Genomic DNA, 21,912 nt, shown 5'->3' with positions numbered 1-21,912 from the left:
ATGGGCAAGCGCCACGCAACGCGGTGGGTCTCCAGCGGGGTCCTCATTCATCTGAGACTGAGAACACGAGAAACAGGAAATAATGGCTCCTTGAGGCTTCCGTACTACGGAATACACAAGCAAAGAAGCCGGCATCCTGGATTCCGGGCGTCGGCGGTTCATGTGACATGCACAACTTCCGGCCCTCCGCAGGTTGTGCGTGCTGGGGCTTAGAGGTGTTCGAGGCCGCCGGAGGCCTGGCCTGGGGCGGCTCTGATTTGACAGTGCGGCCGCAGGAGCATGGAGGGTCCCCTGGAGAGGGAGGCGCCCGCGGCGGCGCTGGCCGCCGTGTTGAAGCACAGCTCGGCACTGCCGTCCGAGAGCGCCCAGGTCCGGGGCTACGACTTCGACCGTGGCGTGAACTACCGCGCGCTGCTGGAGGCCTTCGGCACCACTGGTTTCCAGGCCACCAACTTCGGGCGCGCGGTGCAGCAAGTCAACGCCATGGTGAGGCCTGGGTGGGACTTCCTGGGTTGAGGGGGGCGTGGCCTCCAGTAGCACTGTGGGGTACTTGGGGGCGGGACTTCCTTGGGAGGAGGTGTGTTTTTCGTCCGATAGTTGGAGAGAGACGGGGACCCCCTCCTGGGCGCGAGGTTTTGTTCTGGGGAGTGGGTTGGGACTGATTCTAGGTAGGAGGCGCGTTATAGGCAACATGTGCAGGTATTCTGGAATGCGCGGAGTCTGGGGCCAGACCGCGCAGTTGAGGGAGGGATTGAAGGAGGAGCCTAAGGCAGGGCGGGACCTGAGGTTGGATTTGGTTTTCCCAGTGGGGAGAGGGTTCGGGACTGCAAAAGTGATTCCTGAAAAGAGGCAAAGCCTGAGTGTGTGACCTGAGACTTGGGCTGTGGAAAGGGCGGAGCCTGCACAGGGGCGTTCACTCCCTGGTTCCAGGTAGAAGTGGTCCCATATCCCTCAGTGGGCAGGGCCTGGGCGCGGAGTCTGTCTCTGAAACCCACCTGGGGTCCTTGGGCTGGAGTTTGGGGCCAGAGGTTAACTCGACCCTGCCCTTACACACCTAGATAGAGAAGAAACTAGAGCCGCTGGCTCAGGATGAAGACCAACATGCAGACCTGACCCAGAGCTGCCGCCCACTCACCGGCTGCACCATTTTTCTGGGCTACACATCCAACCTCATCAGTTCGGGCATCCGTGAGACCATCCGTTACCTCGTGCAGCACAACATGGTGGGGACCTGGTGGGGTTGTGGCCTTGGCCTCTCTGGGTCTTAATGGGCAATAAGATTACTGGTCATTGAAGTGAGATAGGGAACTATGGGTCAGTTTTGTTTTGCAGCAGAGCTCCCCACAAGGGTCACTGGATGAGAGTTGGGAGTTAGGAGTCCTGCCTGGTACGAAAGCAGGGCCTCCCTTCCTTGGCCAACCTCACTGCCTTGTGACTGCAGGTGGACGTCTTGGTGACCACGGCTGGGGGTGTGGAGGAGGATTTCATCAAGTGTCTGGCGCCCACATACCTGGGCGAGTTCAGCCTCAGGGGGAAGGAGCTACGTGAGAACGGAATCAACAGGTGGGGGGCCCTGAGTGGTGCTGGGTACGGGAGCCAGGCTGAGGGTCCTGGACCCTGATGCCCACATGCCTCCTGTCCCCAGGATCGGAAACCTGCTGGTGCCCAATGACAATTACTGCAAGTTTGAGGACTGGCTGATGCCCATTTTGGACCAGATGGTGCTGGAGCAGAACACGGAGGTGAGGCTGGAGGAACCTGGGGGGGGGGGGCGGGTGGCACGGTGGGTGTCAGGGGAGGTGCCGCTGGCTGAAGCTGATGTCTCCTCCTAGGGTGTGAAGTGGACACCTTCCAAGATGATCGCCCGGCTTGGCAAGGAGATAAACAACCCAGAGTCAGTGTATTACTGGGCCCAGAAGGTGAGGGGCTGGGTGGGGGCAAAGTTGCCAGGCTTTGGCATGTGTTGTTTCATCTTTACAGCCACCTGGGGAGTTGGTACTATTCTTATTCCCACTCCTAGGAGAGGAACCTCAGAAACAGAGAGGTTAGGCAATTTGCCTGAGGTCCCACAGCTGTTGAGTGTGGTCCTTGTATTCTGGTTCTACTCCTAGACTACTGGGAAGCAGTTGGGGGCAGTGCTTAGCAGCCGCCATGGGGCCTGGTGTAGGGTCCCATGCTCCTCAGAGGCTATGGGGCCCAGCAATCAGAAAAACAAGAGCTACCATTCTTTATGTGCCAGGCACAAGTGAAGTTAAGCTCCCTGCCCAGAATCAGGCAAAGAGGAGGGAGTGCTCCCAGACTGCCCCTGCAGGGCTCTGAGCTCTAACCGCTCTCCTGCCTTGCTGTTTCCCAGAACCACATCCCTGTGTTGAGCCCGGCACTCACAGATGGCTCGCTGGGTGACATGATCTTCTTCCATTCCTATAAGAACCCAGGCCTGGTCCTGGACATCGTTGAAGGTAAGGTGCTGGGGCTCCAGAGGAGCGGGGGAGGAGGGCTGCCTGGGCCCGCGGCCTGACACAGCCCTCTTTTCCAGACCTCAGGCTCATCAACACACAGGCCATCTTCGCCAGGCGCACTGGGATGATCATCCTGGGCGGTGGCATGGTCAAGCACCACATTGCCAACGCCAACCTCATGGTGAGCAGGGATGGAGTGTGTGTGCTCCCTAGTAGGGGGTGGCACTCAGGCCCGTCATGCAGACAGGCCTGTGTAGTAGGCCTATGCCATGTGCTGGGTAGACAGCTGTGGACTAGACAGGCCAAGATCCCTGCCCTCCTGGCACTGATGTTCTAGTGGGGGGAGATAGCAAACAGGTGACATGAGTATCAGGTGGTAGTAATTGCTATGGAGAAAAATAAGGGAGGATGACAAGATGGCAAGTGAAAGGGGTGCTGTTCATAAAAGGGAAAGCTTCCTGGGAAATGTGACCTGCCAGCAGAGGTTTTTCAGGGGGTGGTCCCATGAGCCATGTGGTTGTCTTGGGGGGTGGGGGCGAGATAGAATTCCCAGCAGTGGAACCAGTCAGTGCAAAGGTTCTGAGGTGCCTGATGTAGGTCAGGGAACAGCTAGGAGGCTGGCGAAGGCGAGAGTGGGAGGAGGAGGTGAGGCAGGAGGTGACAGGCAGAAAGTGCAGGGCCTTGAGAGCCACTCAGGTGCTCTCAGGCGCTCTCTGGCTGCTCTGGGGGGAACAAATGAGGGGCCCAGGGTGGGGGCCATAGAGAGGGGAGAGGTAAGTTGGATTTGGAGGTCTTCTACAGAGCTGGTGGCAGATGTGGGAGGGCTCTTGCTACCTAGCAGGCGAATCTGGAGCAACGCTGCCCACTGTCTGCCCAGCATCCCGTGACCCCTCACTCTGCCCAGATGTTGACGTGGGGCCCTTCCCTTGGAATGAGGGGCAGCCAAGGGCTTCCTTCATCTGGAACACGTCCCTCAGCCTCTAGCTACAGTGCCCTGCCTTGGAGTCTGTGTGGCTGACAGCCCACTCTGCCCCTCCCTACAGCGGAATGGGGCTGACTACGCTGTCTACATCAACACAGCCCAGGAATTTGATGGCTCTGACTCAGGCGCCCGGCCAGATGAAGCTGTCTCTTGGGGCAAGATCCGGGTGGACGCACAGCCTGTCAAGGTGAGGGCCGGCCAGCCAGCTGGGGCACAGGGTCTTCTGGGGTACGGCCTTGGGTCCCATGGCTCACCTGAGTCCCCTCCACAGGTCTATGCTGATGCCTCCCTGGTCTTTCCGCTGCTCGTGGCTGAAACCTTTGCCCAGAAGGTAGATGCCTTCACGCCCGAGAAGAACGAGGACTGAACACTGGACGGTGCAGCCCCAGGGAGGCCTCACCACCTGCTCTATTTATTAGTTTGCAGACCCAGCTCCTCCCAACTCCTTGGTCAGCAGCATGTCTAGAATACATGGTCTCAGTGGTCCTCCTCAGGCTGTCTCTCTCTGTCCTTGGTCGTGGGTCCCCCGGCTTCAGCCTGTGCCATCCTCAGCCTTGTAGGTCTCTTCCCGCCAGCATTGGATGCTGCCCCCCATGGCGGTCAGCAGGCAGGGCTCCGTGGGGTGGTAGGCCAGCGACTGTACCACACTGGGACCTACAGGCAGGGCCAGCGCCAGGGCACCCTGTGGAGTGAGGGGGTTGGGAGTGTCACCAGTGTGTCTCCCTCCCCTCAGCTGCTTTTCCCCCGCTCTCAGCCACATGCGTCTAAGTGCTTCCGAGACACTGTAAATTGAACCAGCCACAAACTGAGCCCCTCAGTCACTCCGTCCTTCTAGGTGCTCAGGTCAAACATCTTGAATCTTTCTCTTACATCTCACATCCCTTTGTCGGTAAATCCTCTTGGTTCTACCTTTAGACCATGCCCAGAGATTGCTGATTCTCTCCACCTTCACAGCCACTACCCTCCTCCATGGCCGGTCACATGTGGGTCCCAGCTTCCCTCCCCCTCTGCCGCCATCTGGGCTTCACCCGCCCACTTGATAGCCTCAATGCCCGCTCCCTTCATCACCCTGCAGACACAGCTCAACAAACACAGTTCTTCAAGGAGGCCACCATTCCTCTTCCCACCTGGAAAGTGTCCCTTCATGTGCCCTCCCCTTCAGGGTGACTTCCGGTCTACAGGAACCTCGAGAAGTAGGCAGAACGTTGGCACCTTCTTAGTTCCCAGAGGGAGAGCTGGCCCCTGGACTCTCCAGGGCCCCCTGGTTCCCTCCATCCTCTTAGGAGGCTTACTTCTCTGGCCAAGCCCCAGCTCTGACCCCACTACGCCTGGCTGGTCAGTTCACATCCTGACACCCCCAACAGGCTGAGACACATCAGGACAGGGCCCACAGGGCTTGGGGGCTGGATACCACAGGGATGCTCAGGGGTAGCTCAGATTTCCTGAAAACTATAGCCCTGTCTCCCCTGAGGTCAGATGCCACTATCCGCTCCTCCTACCCCAGGGTCAGTCCCAGTGGCCCTGCCTGACCTGGATTCTGCTACCGCCAGTGCCATCCAAAGTGCTTCTATCTCCTGACCAGTGTGTGTGTGCCACAACCCCGAGGCTTATCACATGCTGTGCCCTTTGCCAGGAATGTTCTCACCTCATCCCCTCACTCACTCCTCCTTCCAGCCCCCAGTTCTAACAGCACTCCCTTATAAAGGCCTGGGAGTGACTCAGGTAAGGACCGGGCAGGCCCCCCGGTGCACAGGCTCACCTCCACCAGGTCCCAGAAGAACACCTTCCCGTCCTCGGAGCAGCTGACCACGTGCGTGTCGCGCTCGCTCAGGCAGCAGTCCAGCTTGTACTCCTGGTTCTTATGGCCCGTGTACCTGGGTGTGAGTGGCATCAGTGGGGGTTTGGGGCCTTACTGGGAGTGGGGGAGGGGCCCCACAGCCCTGAGAACTCACTCGCCCAGCAGCTCCCCTGTGTCCTTGTCTAGAAGCCGCAACGTGGAGTCCAGGCTGGACACCAGGGTGCACTGCCCGTCCCGGCTGAAGCAGGTGCAGGTGATGGGGCCTGGGGGAAGGGGAGGGGTGGGCAAGCAGGTCAGGCTGGGGTCTCCCGTGCTGCCCCCACCTTCCCTGCCTGCCTCACAGCCCCAGCCACACTCACTGCCCACGTAGTCTGAGAAGAGTTGCCCCATCCTCAGGTCATAGCGCCTTACCCGGCCATCTACGGAGCTGCAAGAGAGGATGGATCCAGCTGAAGCATCACAGGGGCCAGCAGGTCCAAGGCTCCAGCTTTGGTGTTCCTGTACCCTCTCACCTGGCCAGGGCCCTGAGAGCAAGGCTGGGTGCCTGCCCTTCCTGGGCACCCTTCACTGTCATGTCATGTTCAGGACTGGCCACAGAAAACATGCATTGAAGTGAATTCATGAGTGGAATTCTGAGGCACTGGCTTTGAGACTCAGCCCCAGGGGCCAATCAGGTCCCACTGCATCTGTTTCTGATTTATACTGAGCTCCTTCTCTGGGCTACACCCTGTGTGGGAGCTTGGGACACAGCTGCTACCAAGCCAGGAGCACTTGCTGCCAACGTGGAGCCTTGCTGACTGAGGGTAATCAGGTCCCCGAGGAGGTGACGTTTGAATTGGTACTTAAAGATGAGAAGGAGCCAGCCATATGCAGTCCAAGGGGGGATGTGTGGGAACTGGGTAGGCCACCACGCCATGCAGCCCAAATGCCCCCAGTGGTGGTATCGGCACTCCCTCAGGTTGTGGCAACATTTGGGCAGCCCTGCATGGGAATATTTTTTTTTTAATTGTCTCCTGCAGGTAGAACATCAACTCTATGTAAGTGGGGTTTTTCCTTGTTTTCCTATCTTTTCACTCCTGTATGCTCATTGACTGAAAACGTGACCTGCAGGTGGTGCTCAAACACACTCGGAATAAGTAGTAGAAGGGTAGCCCAGGCAGAGGAAGAGCAATTGCAAAAGTCGGTCCTGGGGTGGGAGCATGTGTGGCATATTTAACAGAAATGAGCCTGGGAATGAATAAAAACTGAGAGCACAACAGAGACCAGACCATGCAAGGCCTTGTGAGTGCAGTGAGGAGAGTAGATTTTTTTTTTTTTTTTTGAGAGTAGATTTTAATCTAAGTACAGAGACAGCTATGATCCCCAGTGGCACCTGGGGAGGGGCAAGGTCCTGGTCCCACTCACCCTGCGAGGACCTCATGGTCTGACACCTTCACGCTGGATATGCCATCCTTGGCTTCGTCCAGCGTCTGTATGGGCTCAGGTCTCCGTGAGCGGCAGTCCCAGCAGCGGATGGTGGAATCGATAGAGCCTGTGAGGTCAGCATGAAAGTGGATCAGGTTTGGGGGGGCCGGGGCAGCCCCCTGCGCCCACCTGCCTAGGCCCCGGACTCACCAGACAGGATAACTGTGGCCTCTTCATTAAACTGCACTGTGTTCACCTTCTGCAAAACAGGAACAGCAGCTTAGAGAAGGCTGGACTTTGGATGGGGATAAAAGCAGGGTTCCCAGTGCAAGTTAAAGCAAGGGAAAAGGCTAGGGGTAGGGGAGGTGAAAGTTTTTGGAGGAACTGCAAGGACAGGGCTTGGTGAAGGCGGGGCCGTGGGGAAGGATCCTTGCGCTGTAATTGCGTGGGGAGGGGTGGGTGCCTGTCACCACCTACACGCAATTCCGGTCCTTTCTAACCAGGCCCCTTCTTGCTTGCACTCACCCCCGCGTGGCCCCGGAATTTGCGCACGACCTGCCCCGATGCCACATCCCACAGCACCACTGCCTTGTCCCCGCCGCCGGAGCAGAGACTGCTGTTGTCAAAGGAGCTAGAGAGCAGAGCAGGGAAGATCAGCGTCTACCTCTGACCCCGGCCTCAGCGCCTCGATCCCGCTCTGGCCCCCGGCTCACCCTGCCGCGTCCAGCACCTCGTAGCCGTGGCCGCTGTACGTCCGCAGTAGCGTCCCTCGCAGCGGGCTCCACAGCTTCAGGGTCTTGTCGCTGCCGCAAGTCAGACAGTAATTGCCATCCACTGGGGAACACCACGAGGGGGTTACTGGGCCGCCGACTTCAGAAGGCGGAGGTAGGACCCGGAATGACGATAAGGGTGCTCACCATTAAATCGCACGGCTCGCACCGCCCTCTGCCCGCAGTCCAACGTCTTCAACAGCTTCCGAGGCAGCTCCGGGGCCCGCGGTTTTGGCTCCGGGAAAGCCATTGCTCCGCCCTCCCTTCCTCACCACCGTACAGTAGCCTGCACCGGGGCTTTCTGCCCTGGGAACCCACGCTTTGGTGTAACCTTATTATTGTCCTCCATAGTCTACTGCCTATTTCTCACTTCCTGGTTCAACGTTTAGGCTTTTTGGAGAAAGCGCTGGAAACACTGAAGCTTGTTTCCAGCGTCTCGGTTTCTTTCCCCACGTCCTGTTTTCTTGGAACATTTTTGGCTTCTTCGAATTCTCTGTCCCCTGGATGGGGGGAGTTCCAGCTCCCGCCGGCAGGAACGGAAGCGCGAGGGCTGAGGGTGTTACTCTAAAAGCCATCCTCCGTTTCCCTGCTGGAAGCCGCCGGAAGCTGAGCCTCCCGCAGCGGAAGAGGCGCGACTCGCTATGTCCGCGAACAATATGTCGGACCCACGGAGGCCCAACAAAGTGCTGAGGTGAGGATCCTAGTTGTCATGGTGTTAAAAAGCAAAAAAAAACAAAATTCATCTTTAAAATTTAAAGATATAATTGGATTTATCAAATGATTCATGAATTGGGCAGCATCCCATCTAGCAAGTAGAGGGGAGCGCTAAAGGGCTACAGAAAGGGAAAGGTTTTTTAAAGGCAAGGCGAGGAAGTCATAATCAGAAAAACGGGTGATTTCAGATTAGGTCATTTACCTTTCGGGGGAAAAAGCGTCTTATTAGGTGGGGTTACCTCGTCTTCCTTTTGGAGGATGGAGAGGGGAGAGGACCCATGTGACCGACTACCTCATTGGTGCTGACCAGAAAATTCCTGACTGACGGTTAAGACTACATTTTTGGAGGAGGTTGAAGCTTCGGTTAGGTTAGGTATTGAGCCCTGCTTTGGTTGCTTGGCCTAGCATAAGGGACTCCATTTTTGGCCTGTGGTTTTCTCTTTAACAATGCCCCCTCCTCCCACCCTCCCCACCTTAATCAGACTCTCAGCTTAACTGAGAGATGTGAGCAAAACTTAAGGCATGAGGGCCACTCTCAGCTACTGCTCTGAGGTTCTCGTAGTTTTTCTTGTTCCTTTGTGTGCTAACCAGAGGTTATGATATTTTTGCTTAACCCCTGTGATAGTCACAGGTCCTGGCTGGCTTCAGGTTCACAGTTTTTAAGTTGGTCACTTTTTTGTTACTCTTCTGATGTTCGAGTCTTAAGGAGATCTTTTGCTTGGTGGTTAGTGGCAGTGAGTATGCATTTAAAGCTTTTGAGAGATTAAGTGCACCAGGGAGATTATTATAATAAACAGGATAATTCACAATGTTTGGAGTGCACTTCAGAGCCATGGTCCCCAGGATCCAAACCAGGCAAAATCAAATACGTCAAAGAAAGTTCCCATTGGGAATTCTCTGGGGGTCCAGTGGTTAGGACTCCACGCTTTCAATGCAGTGGGCACGGGTTCGATCCCTCCTAAAAAAAGAAAGTTCCCGTTGAAGGAGTCACCTTCTTAAGCCAACTGGCTTGTTCAGTGATTTTATATAATAGAGTTTCAGCTAATCCAGAAGGGTTAATCCAGGTGCAGCTGGTGGTATTGACCACAGCATAGACACTCCTTGCTCAGCTAAAAGATAATCAAGGGCTATTCTATTATAAAGAACAACTTTGGCCAGAGAATCTAAGGATCTTTCTTGGGCTGATGGCCCTGCCGAAGGAAATGAATCCTGAGTCATGAAATCCTCATCGTTATTTTTAAAAAAATATTTATTTACTTATTTGGCTGCGGTGGGTCTTAGTTGCGGCATGTGGGATCTTCCTTGTAGCATGTAGCATGTGGGATCTAGTTCCCAGTTCCCTGACCAGGGATCAAACCCGGGCCCCCTGCCTTGGCAGCGTGGGGTCTTAGCGACTGGACCACCAGGGAAGTCCCGCTCATCGTTATTTTTTAACTTGATGATGTAAATCCAGGGGATTTGACTAATGAGGTGTCTTAGTTCCCTTGTGGAATGTCAGGGGCCCAGTTACATAACCTAAGAGGTATTGCCCCCTGTGCACTGGCTATCTAAGCATTCAGAGGCCCAAAGAGAATGATAACCACCATGGACAAAGACCCTATGGGGACACAAACCATTCCCGTTAAGAGGTACTGTTAATGGAGTCAGTCACAGGAATTACTGCGTTTACCCATTCCAACCAGGTGTCAGTTAGGTTTTCAGCACGTATGGGAAGAGAATCTCCCATCCTGAAATAAAGTGTTGTTCTAAATGCCTTGCAAACATGGTTGCTGCTGGTGAGATCTCTTAGTGATTGGGGGCAAATCTGATCTAGATTATCATGGGAACATGGGGGTGCAAATGCACTAAAATTTACTAGGTAATTGTGTCTAACTGAGTAAGTTATGATGGGAGAAAGGCAACAACAAGGCATAGGTTGTTCTGGCTGTACAAGTTGAACCGCATAAGAAATTTTTAGGGGGTTCGATTGTAGTTTTCTGTGACTTTGAGAATAGAAGAGAAATTGGTCACAGGAAGGACCAGGGGGTCTCTGGCATCATGGATAGATTGGAATCTTTGTTGACAAATCCAGCAGTCTGAAAGCTTACCTCCTTTAGCAATGGTCTGGGAGAGAAGGGTGAAAACATCTTTCCAGGTCAATACCAGAGTAAAGAAAAGAAAAAGGAGGAAGGGTTTCACGTTTAGTTCAAGTATGGTCTATAGCTGGCGTCTGGGACAGAAGCAGTCCACCTTGATGTCAGCTGCTTCTCTTCCTTATCAGTTACATTCAGAGGTCTCCAGCGTCTGTACAGGACTAGATGTCTGGTGGAGCCTTCCTTAGCTGTGAGATGTGTACCCAAGGCTCAATGCCTTCTAGTTTTGCAGCAGTGTCAGTGGTTAGGAGCACTTGGTGTGGTCTCTTCCAATGGGCTTGAGGGCTGTCTTCCTCTGATGACGTTTCCATAATACCCAGTCACCAGGCTCCAGACTGTGACCAACACAATCCTTTGAACTGGGATCTTGGAAGGCTTCTTTAACCTGTCGATGATAGGCCTAAGACATGAAAGACTTATAGTAGGTGGTCATACTAACATGAGGTAATAAGGGATCAGCAGAAAGGTGTATACCAATTGACACTGGTCTCCTGGTGACTGTTCCATGTGCAGTGAGTCTATGTTTTCCACAGGGGGTACTGGGAACAGTTGGCATGGCCAGAGGCAATACCTTAGGCCAAGGGAGTCCACTAGTTTTAGCAAGTTTAGAGATTTTTGAGGATCCCATTTGTTCTCTCTACCTTGCCTGATGATTGAGGGTGATAGGGAAAGTGATAATTCCAAGAAGTTTGCACGGTTTTCATTAAGCCTTGTCTGGTTTGCCCAGTGAAGTCGGTGCCTCAATCACTGGAGATTGTGGAAGGTATACCTCGCCTGGTAAACACATTTTCTAACAGCTTCTTTGCCATTGTGAGGGCATCAGCCTTGTGGCAAGGGAAGGCTTCAACCCATCCTGAAAATATACATACAATAACAAGAACTTACTGATAACCGATACTAGGTGGCAGTTGAATGAAATCCAGCTGTAGGTGCTCAGAGGGTCCAGAGGGAGGAGGTCTGAGGCCTCTGGGAACAAAAATAGTTTTTCCAGGGTTATGGACCTGACAGGTCAAACATTGGTGGTAAACTGTTTTTGTAATTTTGTGTCTCCCCACCAATGTCTATTCATCATTTGAGTCATCTTAAATGCACTGTGGGGCTTCCCTGGTGGCTCAGTGGTGGAGAGTCCGCCTGCCGATGCAGGGGACACGGGTTCGTGCCCTGGTCCGGGAAGATCCCACATGCCGCAGAGCCGCTAGGCCCGTGAGCCATGGCCGCTGAGCCTGCGTGTCCAGAGCCTGTGCTCCACAACGGGAGAGGCCACAACAGTGAGAGGCCTGCGTACCGCAAAAAACAAAAACAAAAACAAAAACAAACTGCACTGTGATGGGTGAAGGGATGCAAAAACTGAAAAATGGGGTTTGCCGTGGAGCTGGAAGTGGCCATCCTGGGTTTCCCATAGCCCCAATTGTTCATTTAATTTACAACCATTGTTTGTGCACCTTAATTCCTCTGTTCAGGGAATTCCCTGGCAGACCAGTGGTTGGGACTCTGTGCTTTCATTGCCGAGGGCCAGGATTCAATCCCTGGCGGGGGAACTGAGATCTCACAAGCCGCCCATGGTGTTGCCAAAAAAGAAAAAAAAAAATTAAAAAAAAAATGTCTCTGTTCAGGAGCAGGCTGGTGCCATGTTACAAGGACATCAGGATGGCCAGTCAGGCAATGAGGGGTCATTTTTTGCTGAAGCAGAATGGTCTTCATCCATATGTGCCTTATTTATTTATTTACTGGCTGCCCCGTGCGGCTTGCGAGATCTTAGTTCCCCTACCAGGGACTGAACCTGGGCCACCACAGTGAAAGCACCCAGTCTTAACCATTGGACCACCAGGGAATTCCCAGTGCCATAATATTTATACTCTGTTGCTGCTGTCTGCATGAAAGTCAGCTAGGGCATTCCTGGAACTCAGGTTCAGTTCTTTTGGTCTGAACCTCAATTTTTTTTTTTTTTTCTTTGCGGTACGCAGGCCTCTCACTGTTGTGGCCTCTCCCGTTGTGGAGCACAGGCTCCGGACGCGCAGGCCCAGCGGCCATGGCTCACGGGCCCAGCCGCTCCGTGGCATGTGGGATATTCCCGGACCAGGGCACGAACCCGTGTCCCCTGCATTGGCAGGCGGACTCCCAATCACTGCGCCACCGGGGAAGCCCTGAACCTCAATTTTAATGATAGCAATTTCAGAAGGTAAGAGAATAGCAATAAGAAGGTAGTTTATTTGTTGCCCTTTTTCTTTTTAAATAAATGGATTTTTTTCAGCGTTTTTAAAAACAATTATTGGGCTTCCCTGGTGGCGCAGTGGTTGAGAGTCTGCCTGCCAATGCAGGGGACACGGGTTCGTGCCCTGGTCCGGGAGGATCTCACATGCTGCGGAGCGGCTGGGCCCGTGAGCTATGGCTGCTGAGCCTGCGCGTCCGGAGCCTGTGCTCTGCAACGGGAGAGGCCACAACAGTGAGAGGCCTGCGTACCGAAAAAAACAAAAACAAAAAACACAATTATTTATTGATTTATTTTTGGCTGTATTGGGTCTTCGTTGCTGTGCGCGGGCTTTCTCTAGTTGTGGCGAGTGGGGTCTGGTCTTCGTTGCGGTGCGCGGGCTTCTCACTGTAGTGGCTTCTCTTGTTGCAGAGCACAGGCTTTAGGGGCGTGGGCTCTAGAGCGCAGGCTCAGTAGTTGTGGTGCATGGGCTTAGTTGCTCCAAGGCATGTTCGCCCAGACCAGGGCTTGAACCTGTGTTCCCTGCATTGGCAGGTGGATTCTTAACCACTGCACCACCAGGGAAGCCCTGCATTTTTGATTGGGAGCCCAGAGGACATAAGAAAACCCCTTTGTTTCCATAATATCCCCAAATCATGGATGACCCCAAAGGCATACCAGCTATTGGTATAAATATTAACAGTCTGTCATTTGATAACTTGCTGCTTTAGTTTGTGGGAAGTTTCCCTTTCAAGTTATTCATATTGGTTAGTAATATCATAACCAGCTTGGAAACAAAGTATCCCTTTTTCATTTTTAGAGTAGGACCCATCAGCAAGATTAGATCAGTATGTTCTTACCTGGCAGTCATGGGGCTCACCTTTGTCAGGCAGGGGTGGTGATGTAGCAGGGTTAAGGACGTTGCAACATTTAAGATGTTGAGTAGGTAGAAAGCAGAAGGATCTCATAGGAGGTTAATCTGCTTGCAGAGAAATGTTGAGTCATTTCAGAGTTAAGAAGACTTTGGACAGCCTGAGGAGTTTGTAAATAAATGCCATTACCTAGGGTTAGATCTGCTGAGGCTCCTACTAACTTTGCAGCTGCAGCTATAGCCTTAAGACACTTGGTATAGGGACTGGCAACTGAATCCAGTTATATGCTGTGATAGGAAACAGGCTATGTTTATTGCTATGCTCTTGTGTGTGCATTGCCAGGGCTTGCTTATCTCTTTCATGCACGCATAAGGTGAAAGGTTTTGAGTAATTAGGTAGGCCTAGGGCTGGCGGTTCTTACAGCACTGGTTTTAGTCTTAGAAAAGCCTGCTTATGTTTATCTTCCCTAGGAAGGGGCTCAGGGACTAAAAGTTTAGTAAGTTCATAGAGTAGGAAAGCCAATAGAGAAAAATTAGGAACCCATAGTCTACAGTAGCCAATCAAGTCTAGAAATCCACAAAGCTGTCGCTTAGTTATAGGCATAGGACATTCTTGGTTTAGCCTAATCCTTTTTGGAGATAGCTGGGTTCCTTCAGCACTAGGTAATGAACAGTATATAGAGATAATTGTAATTTTTCCTTGGAGAGTTTATGTCCCTTTTGTCAGTGGAAATAATCAACAACCAACCTATAATAAGAATTTTAGGGCTTCCCTGGTGGCGCAGTGGTTAAGAATCTGCCTGCCAATGCAGGGGACATGGGTTTGATCCCTGGCCTGGGAAGATCCCACATGCCGCAGAGCAACTAAGCCCATGTGCCACAACTACTGAGCCCACGTGCCACAACTACTGAATCCCACGCGCCTAGAGCCCGTGCTCCACAACAAGAGAAGCCACGACGATGAGAAGCCCACATACCGCAACAAAGAGTAGCTCCTGCTCGCCGCAACTAGAGAAAGCCCGCGCACAGCAACGAAGACCCAACACAGCCAAAAAAACCCCAAATAAATAAATTTATTTTTTTTAAAAAAGGATTTTATTCAAGCCGACCTGAGGACTGTAGCCCAGGAAACACAGATTCAAGAAGCCCTTGAATTGTGTTTTGCCAGACTACAAAATGGCAGAGGCTTATATAGGCAAAAACTGCAGTTACATAACTTGTTTGTCAAGAATTATAATTGGGGCTTCCCTGGTGGTCCAGTGGTTAAGACGCCACGCTTCCACTGCAAGGGGCACCGGTTTGATCCCTGGTCAGGGAAGTACCGCATGCCACGAGGTGCAGCAAAAAAAAAAAAAAGGAATTATAACTGGAACTGGCAAGAAGTAAGGGTGCCTGTCAAGCAAGGATTGGTTGGGGTCTGAAGTGGTTGTATAGTTACAGTGGGAGATCTTGAGACCATAAGGTTGCAGCTGGCAGCTGCTAGCAGATATTGTCTTGAGAATAGTGGTGTAGTTAAGTTTGATACAGTTCAGAAAATTCAAGTTCTCGGTGATGCAGGAATATATCCACATCCACAATGACCACCCGGCTCCATTTCGATGCCTGAAGCACAGTTCTGTCTTGTCAGAACAAAGAACAAACATCAAACATAATACATTCCTTCGAGGTTTCAAGAGACAGATTAGCACATACACAGTGAGTCAGCATGACCTTAGTTTTGGGGAAGGGAACCTCATCTTCAAAGGAGTTGATGCATTGGCATCTTAGGGATGGCGTGAATGGACATCTATCCCTATCTTCAAAGTGGACATTCTGAACAGTCTGATAACTGTATTCCATTTTTTGTCTGTTTGTTTTAATGGTTAAAGCAGATGTACAATGTCTGTTTGACAGGCCACAAGACGGTCTGCTCTAATTAGCAAAAAGTTCAAGCCCAGGGGACTTCCCTGGTGGTCTAGTGGGTAAGACTCCAAGCTCCCAATACAGGGGGCCCAGGTTTGATCCCTGGTTGGGGAACTAGATCCCACATGTATCCTGCAACTAAGACGCGGTGCAGCCAAAATAAATAAATAATAATAAAAAAAAGTTCAAGCCCAGTCATGTATGAGCTAGGATGACTTCCCCATACCTCAATATGTGAAAATTTCTTCCATCACTTCTCAGCTAACTGTTGCAGCAGATACATGGAGTCTTTTATGGATGCCTCTTTGGTTACTGAGCACAGCAAGAAGTCGTCTGCCTATTGTAAAAGAGTTGATATCCCCGGGACTGGCGGGTCCTTACATTTTGGTGGAGCACTTGGGAGAAATAAGAAGGGGCCTCAGTGAGCCTTTGAGGCATGACTGTCCAGGTGTATTGCTGATTGTTCCAAGTTAAGGCAAACAGATATCAGCCGTTGGGGTCTACAGGGGTGCTGAAAAAGGCTGAACCAAGGTCTGCAACAGTGAACCATTTTGAGTCTGGTGTCACTCATGACAAAAGGGTGTTCTGGGTTTGCAACAACTGGGAAATGGGGAATAACTGTCTCGTTAATAGCTCTTAAGTCCTGAGGGAAGGGATAAATTGGGAGACTGGAATTGACAAATACACACTACTATATATAAAATAGATAACTAATAATAAGAACCTCCTGTATAGCACAGGGAACTCTACTCAATACTCTGTAAAGACTTAAATGGGAAAAGAATCTAAAAAAGAATGGATATATGAATATATATAACTGATTTACTTTGCTGTACAGCAGAAACTAACACAACATTGTAAATCAACTCTACTCCAATAAAAACTAAAACAAACAAAACCTTTCCCTGGGGGGAAAAAGGAAAAACCTCAAGTTCTGGACAAATCTCCATCCTCACCCATTAGGTTTCCAGGCTGGCAGGATCTGTGTGTCATGGGGGCTAATACAGGGCACGATTACCCGCTGGGAGATGAGATCTTTTGTTGCGGGTGTGAGGCTTTAGTGGATATTGAGGTAATTGAGGAAGAGGTTTAGTTATGTGTCTCTGAATCTTTATAGGCTCTGTACTTTTTATTGTCCCAGTGTCAGTATTAGAAATAGCCCACAGGTTTTTGGGCACCTCAATTAAATTAGGGGACTTCTGTTGGAATCCTTCCTCTTCTACGTCAAGGACAGATTGTAAGAACGTAAGAGAACATCAGGTTCAGTTTGGTCAGGAAATTTTACGGTGAGGTCCCCATTGGAAACAAAATGTATTAGCCCTTTTAACTTAGAAAGCAGATCTCTACCTAACAGATTGACCGGGGCTATGTCACATAGCAAAAAAGAATGCTTTTCAGTCAAAAGTCCCAGAGTCATTTGTATTGGTTGAGGTAGAAATTCTCTCTGAACGTTTATTAGATACTTCTACTAAGGAAACCTCTTTTTCACTCTGAGGGATTTGTCGTCCTATGGGAGTGGGGTTTAAAGTAGAAAGTGTAGGGACTTCCCTGGTGGTCCAGTGGGTAACTCCACGCTCCCAATGCAGGGAGCCTGCGTTTGATCCCCGGTCGGGGAACTAGATCCCGCATGCGTGCCGCAACTAAGAGTCTGCATGCTGCAACTAAGAAGCCCGCCTGCTGCAACTAAAAAATAAATAAATAAATAAAAGTAGAAAGTGTAGCTCCATTATCGACTGGAATTTGGCACGGTTTCCCATTAATTTTAATTTTAGTTTCCCCTTGGCTGTTTAAGGGAATTACTGATAACAGCTTACTGGAGAATCCCTCGGAATACTGAGGGGGTAGATGTGGGGCACTCAAGTTGAAGAATTTGCATAAGACCTTTGAGGACAATCTCTTTTTCCAGTGTCCCAGTTGATTACGTGTGAGACATTGGGTCTCGGGCCAGCGTTTTGATGGTGGACCCCTAGGAAGGTGTTATGTTAGGTCTCTGGCCTTGGAGCTTTTGTAGCTGTAAGGCCAACGACTTGGAAAATTTTTGCTTGTGGTCTTGCTCTAAGGTCATTTCAAAGTGCTCAGCTCTGGTCACTGGCTCCATCAGACTGGTGGTCTCCCATCCTATTTCCTGTCTTTTTATCAATGCACTAATCTCAGGAGATAATCTACTTGCAAATAGGGCAGCTAAGAGCAGGTTGAGTGACTCTTTTATATGGGACCGGAACGCCATAGGAGGAGTGCTTCCAAGCGTGCCTTAAAGTTGGCCCAATTCATCTTTCTTTGGTTTGCATGTTTGAATAACAGACCGATCAGTTGGGGTAGGGAAGATCCTAGGAATGGCTTATAAAAGGTCAGGTGCTGTTTTGCCAGCTTTCTCTGGTTGAGGATCTTGAAGATCATCCTCCGGGTTTTGCCATTTTGCTTCCTGTGTCCATTTGGTGCTTCATCAGGTCCTACCTGCATGTGCACGAGCTGATAAAGATTTTGCAGCCTGGGATCGAGGCCCTGATAATGACTCCAGATTCTTCAAAGAACTTTTGGGGTTCCTCCCTAGGTTTAGGAAATGCCTTAACTATGGCCCTTAGTTCCATCTTTGACCAAAGAGTGAAAGATACCCGAGGAGGTTCGTCTGCAACCTTGGGTAGTTCTCTCTTACATGGTAACTGTTGAATAGTCCCTTCAGAGTGGAAAAGCAGTTCAGAAAGAAAATCAGTAAAACATGAGTACTCAGGGGCTTCCCTGGTGGCGCAGTGGTTGAGAGTCCGCCTGCCGATGCAGGGAACACGGGTTCGTGCCCCGGTCCGGGAAGATCCCACATGCCGCAGAGCGGCTGGGCCCGTGAGCCATGGCCGCCGAGCCTGTGCGTCCGGAGCCTGTGCTCTGCAACGGGAGAGGCCACAACAGTGAGAGGCCCGCGTACCGCAAAAACAAAACAAAAACAAAAACAAAAAAAAACCCAAACATGAGTACTCAGGTAAAGAAGGAGAGAGGGGCTTCCATGGTGGCGCAGTGGTTAAGAATCTGCCTGCCAGGGCTTCCCTGGTGGCGCAGTGGTTAAGAATCCGCCTGCCAATGCGGGGGACACGGGTTCGAGCTCTGGTCCAGGAAGATCCCACATGCCGCGGAGCAACTAAGCCCGTGCGCCACAACTACTGAGCCTGCATGCCACAACTACTGAAGCCCACACGCCTAGAGTCCGTGCTCCAAAACAAGAGAAGCCACCGCAATGAAGAGTAGCCCCTGCTCTCTGCAACTAGAGAAAGCCCGCGTGCAGCCACGAAAACCCAACGCAGCCAAAAAAAAAAAAAAAAGGAGAAAGGAGAGCAGTAGGAGTCATGTCAGCCCTTCCTTTTTTGTTTTAGGTACTTCTTGTGTTTTTAATTTTTCATTAGCCTTTTTGTAACCCATCTTTTAATGAAACTATTTTGGAAACTTGAAGGCTTTTGGAAGCTTCCATATACCAATGAAAATAGGTATCCCATTCTGTTTGCTTAATTTGGAAACCCTCACTTTCAAGGGCACTGGTTTTTTTTTTTTTTCTTTTTTTTTGCGGTACGTGGGCCTCTCACTGCTGTGGCCTCAGCAGCCATGGCTCACGGGCCCAGCCGCTCCGCTGCATGCGGGATCTTCCCGGACCGGGGCACGAACCTGTGTCCCCTGCATCGGCAGGCGGACTCTCAACCATTGCACCACCAGGGAAGCCCACTTTTTTTAAAAAATAAATTTATTTATTTGTTTTTTGGCTGTGTCGGATCTTCGTTGCTGCGTGCGTGCTTTCTCTAACTGTGGACAGGGGGCTGCTCTTCATTGCAGTGTGTGGGCTTCTCATTGCGGTGGCTTCTCCTGTTGTGGAGCATGGGCTCTAGGCCCCCGGGCTTCAGTAGTTGCAGTGCGTGGACTCAGTAGTTGTGGCTCGCGGGCTCTAGAGCTCAGGCTCACTAGTTGTGGTGCACGGGCTTAGTTGCTCTGTGGCATGTGGGATCTTCCCGGACCAGGGCTCAAACCCGTGTCCCCTGCATTGGCAGGCGGATTCTTAACCATTGTGCCACCAGGGAAGTCCCTCAAGAGCACTTCTGAAATAAACAATCTTGTCTCACTGACACATTCCCCACAGTGGCCACTGTAATTCTAGGTTGTTTTTAGTAATATTTTGCCATTTTTGTAGATATTTACAGCTTTTGGGATTATAGTTCTTAGACATAAAAAAGGCAGGTGTGCTGATGGGTGGCATGCTTGATTCATTAAAGGTGAAAGCTCCCATCTCTCTTAGCCTCTCTTAGCTGGCTTTATCTACACAAAGCAAGACAAACAAACATGAATACCTTAACATTCCACCTGTAACCAGTTACTGCGGCCTGGCCAAGAAAAAGGCCCTGGGCGCACCACCACCAACTGCCTACACAGAACCTGGGGCTGGGGGAAAGGATTGAACCAGCAGACCCCAAATGGGGATTGTGGGCTGATTCCAAACGAATGGGGAACTGCAGCTGCCACCAGCAGTGCCCACCGTGGAATCTGGGAAAGGATCCCAAATAAATGGGGAACAGCAGACCATACCGCCAGCAGTTCCTAACATGGAATCTGGGAACAGAACCAAGGCTGGGGGTTTCCAACCAAATGAAGAACTGTGGTCCGAACTACCAGCAGCTCCCAACGTGGAACTAGTGATACCAGACAAATGGGGAACTGGCTGGAAAGCCAATTAGACTGGGAGTGACACAAAGAGAGCAGAGGTCAGAACTGAGAGGAACTTACCCATGGCCCCCAGAAATGGCAAGAAAGACAGTGGACTCAAAAAGGGGTTCATGGGTACCATGCTTATGTTCCTCGTCCCCGAATGCTGTCAGAGGTTCACTTTGGATCCTGTCGCTGCCACCAGATCTGTTGAAAAAACAAAATTCAACTGAGTAAATTTTAAAGATCTAATTGACCTTATTGAAGGCTTCATGGATCAGGCAACATCTCATCTAGCAAGTAGAGGGGAGCTCTAAAGGCTACAGAAAGGGAAAGGTTTTTAAAGACAGGACAAGGAAGTCATAAACAGAAAAAAGGATTATTTCAGATTAAGTCACCTCCTTTTTGGGAAAAAAGGGTCTTATTAGGTGGGTTACCTCTTCCTTTGGCGGATGGAGAGGGGAGAGGGGCCCATGTGACACTACCTCATTGGTACTGACCAGAAAATTCCTGACTGACTGGTTAAGACTACATTTCTGGGGGAGGCTGAAGCTCCAATTAGGTGAGGTACTAAGCCCCAGTTTAGTGGAAGGCCTAGCATAAGTGACTCCATTTTGGGCCTGTGGTTTTATTTTTAACAATGGGAATGGGCCTCGCGTTGTGGGTTGGAGGCCCAGGGGAGCACCTGCCCATCCTGGGGGCAGAGCTTGAGCACCCCAACCCTGCTGCAGGTACAAGCCCCCACCGAGCGAGTGTAACCCAGCCTTGGATGACCCAACACCAGACTACATGAACCTGCTCGGCATGATCTTCAGCATGTGTGGCCTCATGCTCAAGGTGGGCAGGGCTGAGTTTCCTTCCCGTAGCTCTGCCTGACAGTGGGGAAGGCATGGATTCAGAATGAAGCAGGACCAGTGCTGAGGGGGCAGGGCTGTGGTGATGCTGGGTGAAGAAGGCTAGAGCTGTCGGGGAAGCCAGGTGTCCGGGTCAGGGTGGCACATAGGACGTCAGTCTGAGGGTGGGGCCAGGCTTTAATGCAACTTGGTGGGGACTGGTGGAGAAAATGTGGGGTCCGTAGCACGATGGGGGATGTCAAAGGCCAGGCTCCTTAAGCCTGAGGGGACATGGTGGGGTCAGAGATGCAGGACAGGGAGTAGGACCAGAACTTGGGTACCTGGAGTTAACTATGGGGGTCTGGAACTGAGAGACTCCTGGGGCTCAGGGTTTGAGCTGTATCAGGTGGAACTGGGGTTGGAACTGGTGCCTGGGAATGGCCCTTGTGGGGGCTCACTGGGGTGCCTCTCACCGACCTAACCCACCCACCCACCTACCTCTTCCAGCTGAAGTGGTGTGCTTGGGTCGCTGTCTACTGCTCCTTCATCAGCTTTGCCAACTCCCGGAGCTCTGAGGACACTAAGCAGATGATGAGTAGCTTCATGTGAGGCTGGATCTGGAGAGGGAGGGACTCCTGGGTGAGGGGAAGGGGACCCCAAGCCTATCCATCCTGGACTGACACCTCTCTCCCATCTCAGGCTGTCCATCTCTGCCGTGGTGATGTCATATCTGCAGAACCCTCAGCCCATGACGCCCCCCTGGTGATGTCAGCCTAGAGGGGTCACATCCTGGACCCCTCTATCTACCTTACGCCCTAGGCCTGGCCCATGGCTGCTCAGCCTCCTGCCCTCAGCTGCAGTCCTGGGCTTCCCTGGGTGAGGTAGTCTTGGGGCCTGCAGCTGGATGGAGGGAACCTGGCCCTGTCCTTGGGATCCCACTTCGCTGGAGCAGAGAGGGGAATCTCCTGGGTCTACCCCTCCTGCCTTCCTTCCCCACCCTGCCTGCTGTTGGGGGAGATACTATCCGTGTTTCTAGGTGTATCCACTTATTTTCTTGTTGAAACCAGTTAATAATAAATTTTTGCATTCTGGTTGTTCTCTGAGACCTCTCTCTCCTTCTATGCATTGTCATAACAGGGGGAAGGGCTCTAGTTCCTCCACTTAAGTCAGGCTGGGGGTGGGGTCCCC

The 21,912-nt window shown here is 51.6% G+C and overlaps 3 protein-coding genes across 6 annotated transcripts; 2 read left to right on the top strand and 1 right to left on the bottom strand.

The window, feature by feature from the left end:
• Window positions 1-131: 131 nt before the first annotated feature.
• On the top strand, window positions 132-3,934 carry DHPS (deoxyhypusine synthase). Of its 3 annotated transcripts, none has more exons than XM_033854107.2 (9): window positions 132-486; window positions 1,059-1,223; window positions 1,442-1,563; window positions 1,646-1,742; window positions 1,833-1,919; window positions 2,354-2,459; window positions 2,537-2,640; window positions 3,503-3,628; window positions 3,713-3,934. In XM_033854107.2, exons 1-9 carry the CDS (start codon window positions 280-282, stop codon window positions 3,806-3,808), a joined length of 1,110 nt encoding a protein of 369 aa, XP_033709998.1. In that variant the 5' UTR covers window positions 132-279; the 3' UTR covers window positions 3,809-3,934. The 3 variants fall into 3 exon arrangements, with proteins under 3 accessions (XP_033709998.1, XP_033710000.1, XP_033709999.1); XM_033854109.2 differs by lacking the exon at window positions 132-486 and adding an exon at window positions 599-699; XM_033854108.2 differs by lacking the exon at window positions 132-486 and adding an exon at window positions 809-930.
• On the bottom strand, window positions 3,797-7,853 carry WDR83 (WD repeat domain 83). 2 transcript variants are annotated; one of them, XM_033854116.2, is made up of 9 exons: window positions 7,561-7,853; window positions 7,357-7,477; window positions 7,169-7,274; window positions 6,854-6,902; window positions 6,644-6,770; window positions 5,599-5,666; window positions 5,394-5,502; window positions 5,201-5,315; window positions 3,797-4,123 (listed from the first exon to the last, which is right to left on the bottom strand). In XM_033854116.2, the coding sequence occupies exons 1-9, from the start codon at window positions 7,661-7,663 to the stop codon at window positions 3,974-3,976; spliced, it is 948 nt and encodes a 315-aa protein (XP_033710007.1). In that variant the 5' UTR covers window positions 7,664-7,853; the 3' UTR covers window positions 3,797-3,973. The 2 variants fall into 2 exon arrangements, with proteins under 2 accessions (XP_033710007.1, XP_033710008.1); XM_033854117.2 differs by lacking the exon at window positions 7,169-7,274 and having other exon boundaries at window positions 7,374-7,477.
• Window positions 7,854-7,907: 54 nt separating this feature from the next.
• WDR83OS (WD repeat domain 83 opposite strand) lies at window positions 7,908-21,827 on the top strand. The gene is made up of 4 exons (XM_004318846.4): window positions 7,908-8,104; window positions 20,623-20,728; window positions 21,232-21,329; window positions 21,424-21,827. The coding sequence occupies exons 1-4, from the start codon at window positions 8,055-8,057 to the stop codon at window positions 21,488-21,490; spliced, it is 321 nt and encodes a 106-aa protein (XP_004318894.1). The 5' UTR covers window positions 7,908-8,054; the 3' UTR covers window positions 21,491-21,827.
• Window positions 21,828-21,912: the final 85 nt, after the last annotated feature.

This window comes from Tursiops truncatus, chromosome 3 (assembly GCF_011762595.2).
Source record: "Tursiops truncatus isolate mTurTru1 chromosome 3, mTurTru1.mat.Y, whole genome shotgun sequence".
NCBI lineage: Eukaryota > Metazoa > Chordata > Mammalia > Artiodactyla > Delphinidae > Tursiops > Tursiops truncatus.
The sequence above is the reverse complement of the archived record's forward strand: the minus strand, read 5'-3'. Positions and strand labels throughout refer to the sequence as shown.

Bases quoted from the DNA above. Each gene is read 5' to 3' on its own strand.
- WDR83OS (XM_004318846.4), top strand. From the start codon at position 8,055: ATGTCCGCGAACAATATGTCGGACCCACGGAGGCCCAACAAAGTGCTG. The intron at 8,105-20,622 runs GTGAGGATCCTA...ACCCTGCTGCAG, and splicing joins AGGCCCAACAAAGTGCTGAG to GTACAAGCCCCCACCGAGCG. The intron at 20,729-21,231 runs GTGGGCAGGGCT...TACCTCTTCCAG, and splicing joins TGTGTGGCCTCATGCTCAAG to CTGAAGTGGTGTGCTTGGGT.
- WDR83 (XM_033854116.2), bottom strand. From the start codon at position 7,663: ATGGCTTTCCCGGAGCCAAAACCGCGGGCCCCGGAGCTGCCTCGGAAG. The intron at 5,316-5,393 runs GTGAGTTCTCAG...ACTCACACCCAG, and splicing joins ACAGGGGAGCTGCTGGGCGA to GTACACGGGCCATAAGAACC. The intron at 4,124-5,200 runs GTGAGCCTGTGC...CTCACTCCACAG, and splicing joins TCTTCTGGGACCTGGTGGAG to GGTGCCCTGGCGCTGGCCCT.
- DHPS (XM_033854107.2), top strand. From the start codon at position 280: ATGGAGGGTCCCCTGGAGAGGGAGGCGCCCGCGGCGGCGCTGGCCGCC. The intron at 2,460-2,536 runs GTAAGGTGCTGG...CCTCTTTTCCAG, and splicing joins GGTCCTGGACATCGTTGAAG to ACCTCAGGCTCATCAACACA. The intron at 3,629-3,712 runs GTGAGGGCCGGC...TCCCCTCCACAG, and splicing joins TGGACGCACAGCCTGTCAAG to GTCTATGCTGATGCCTCCCT.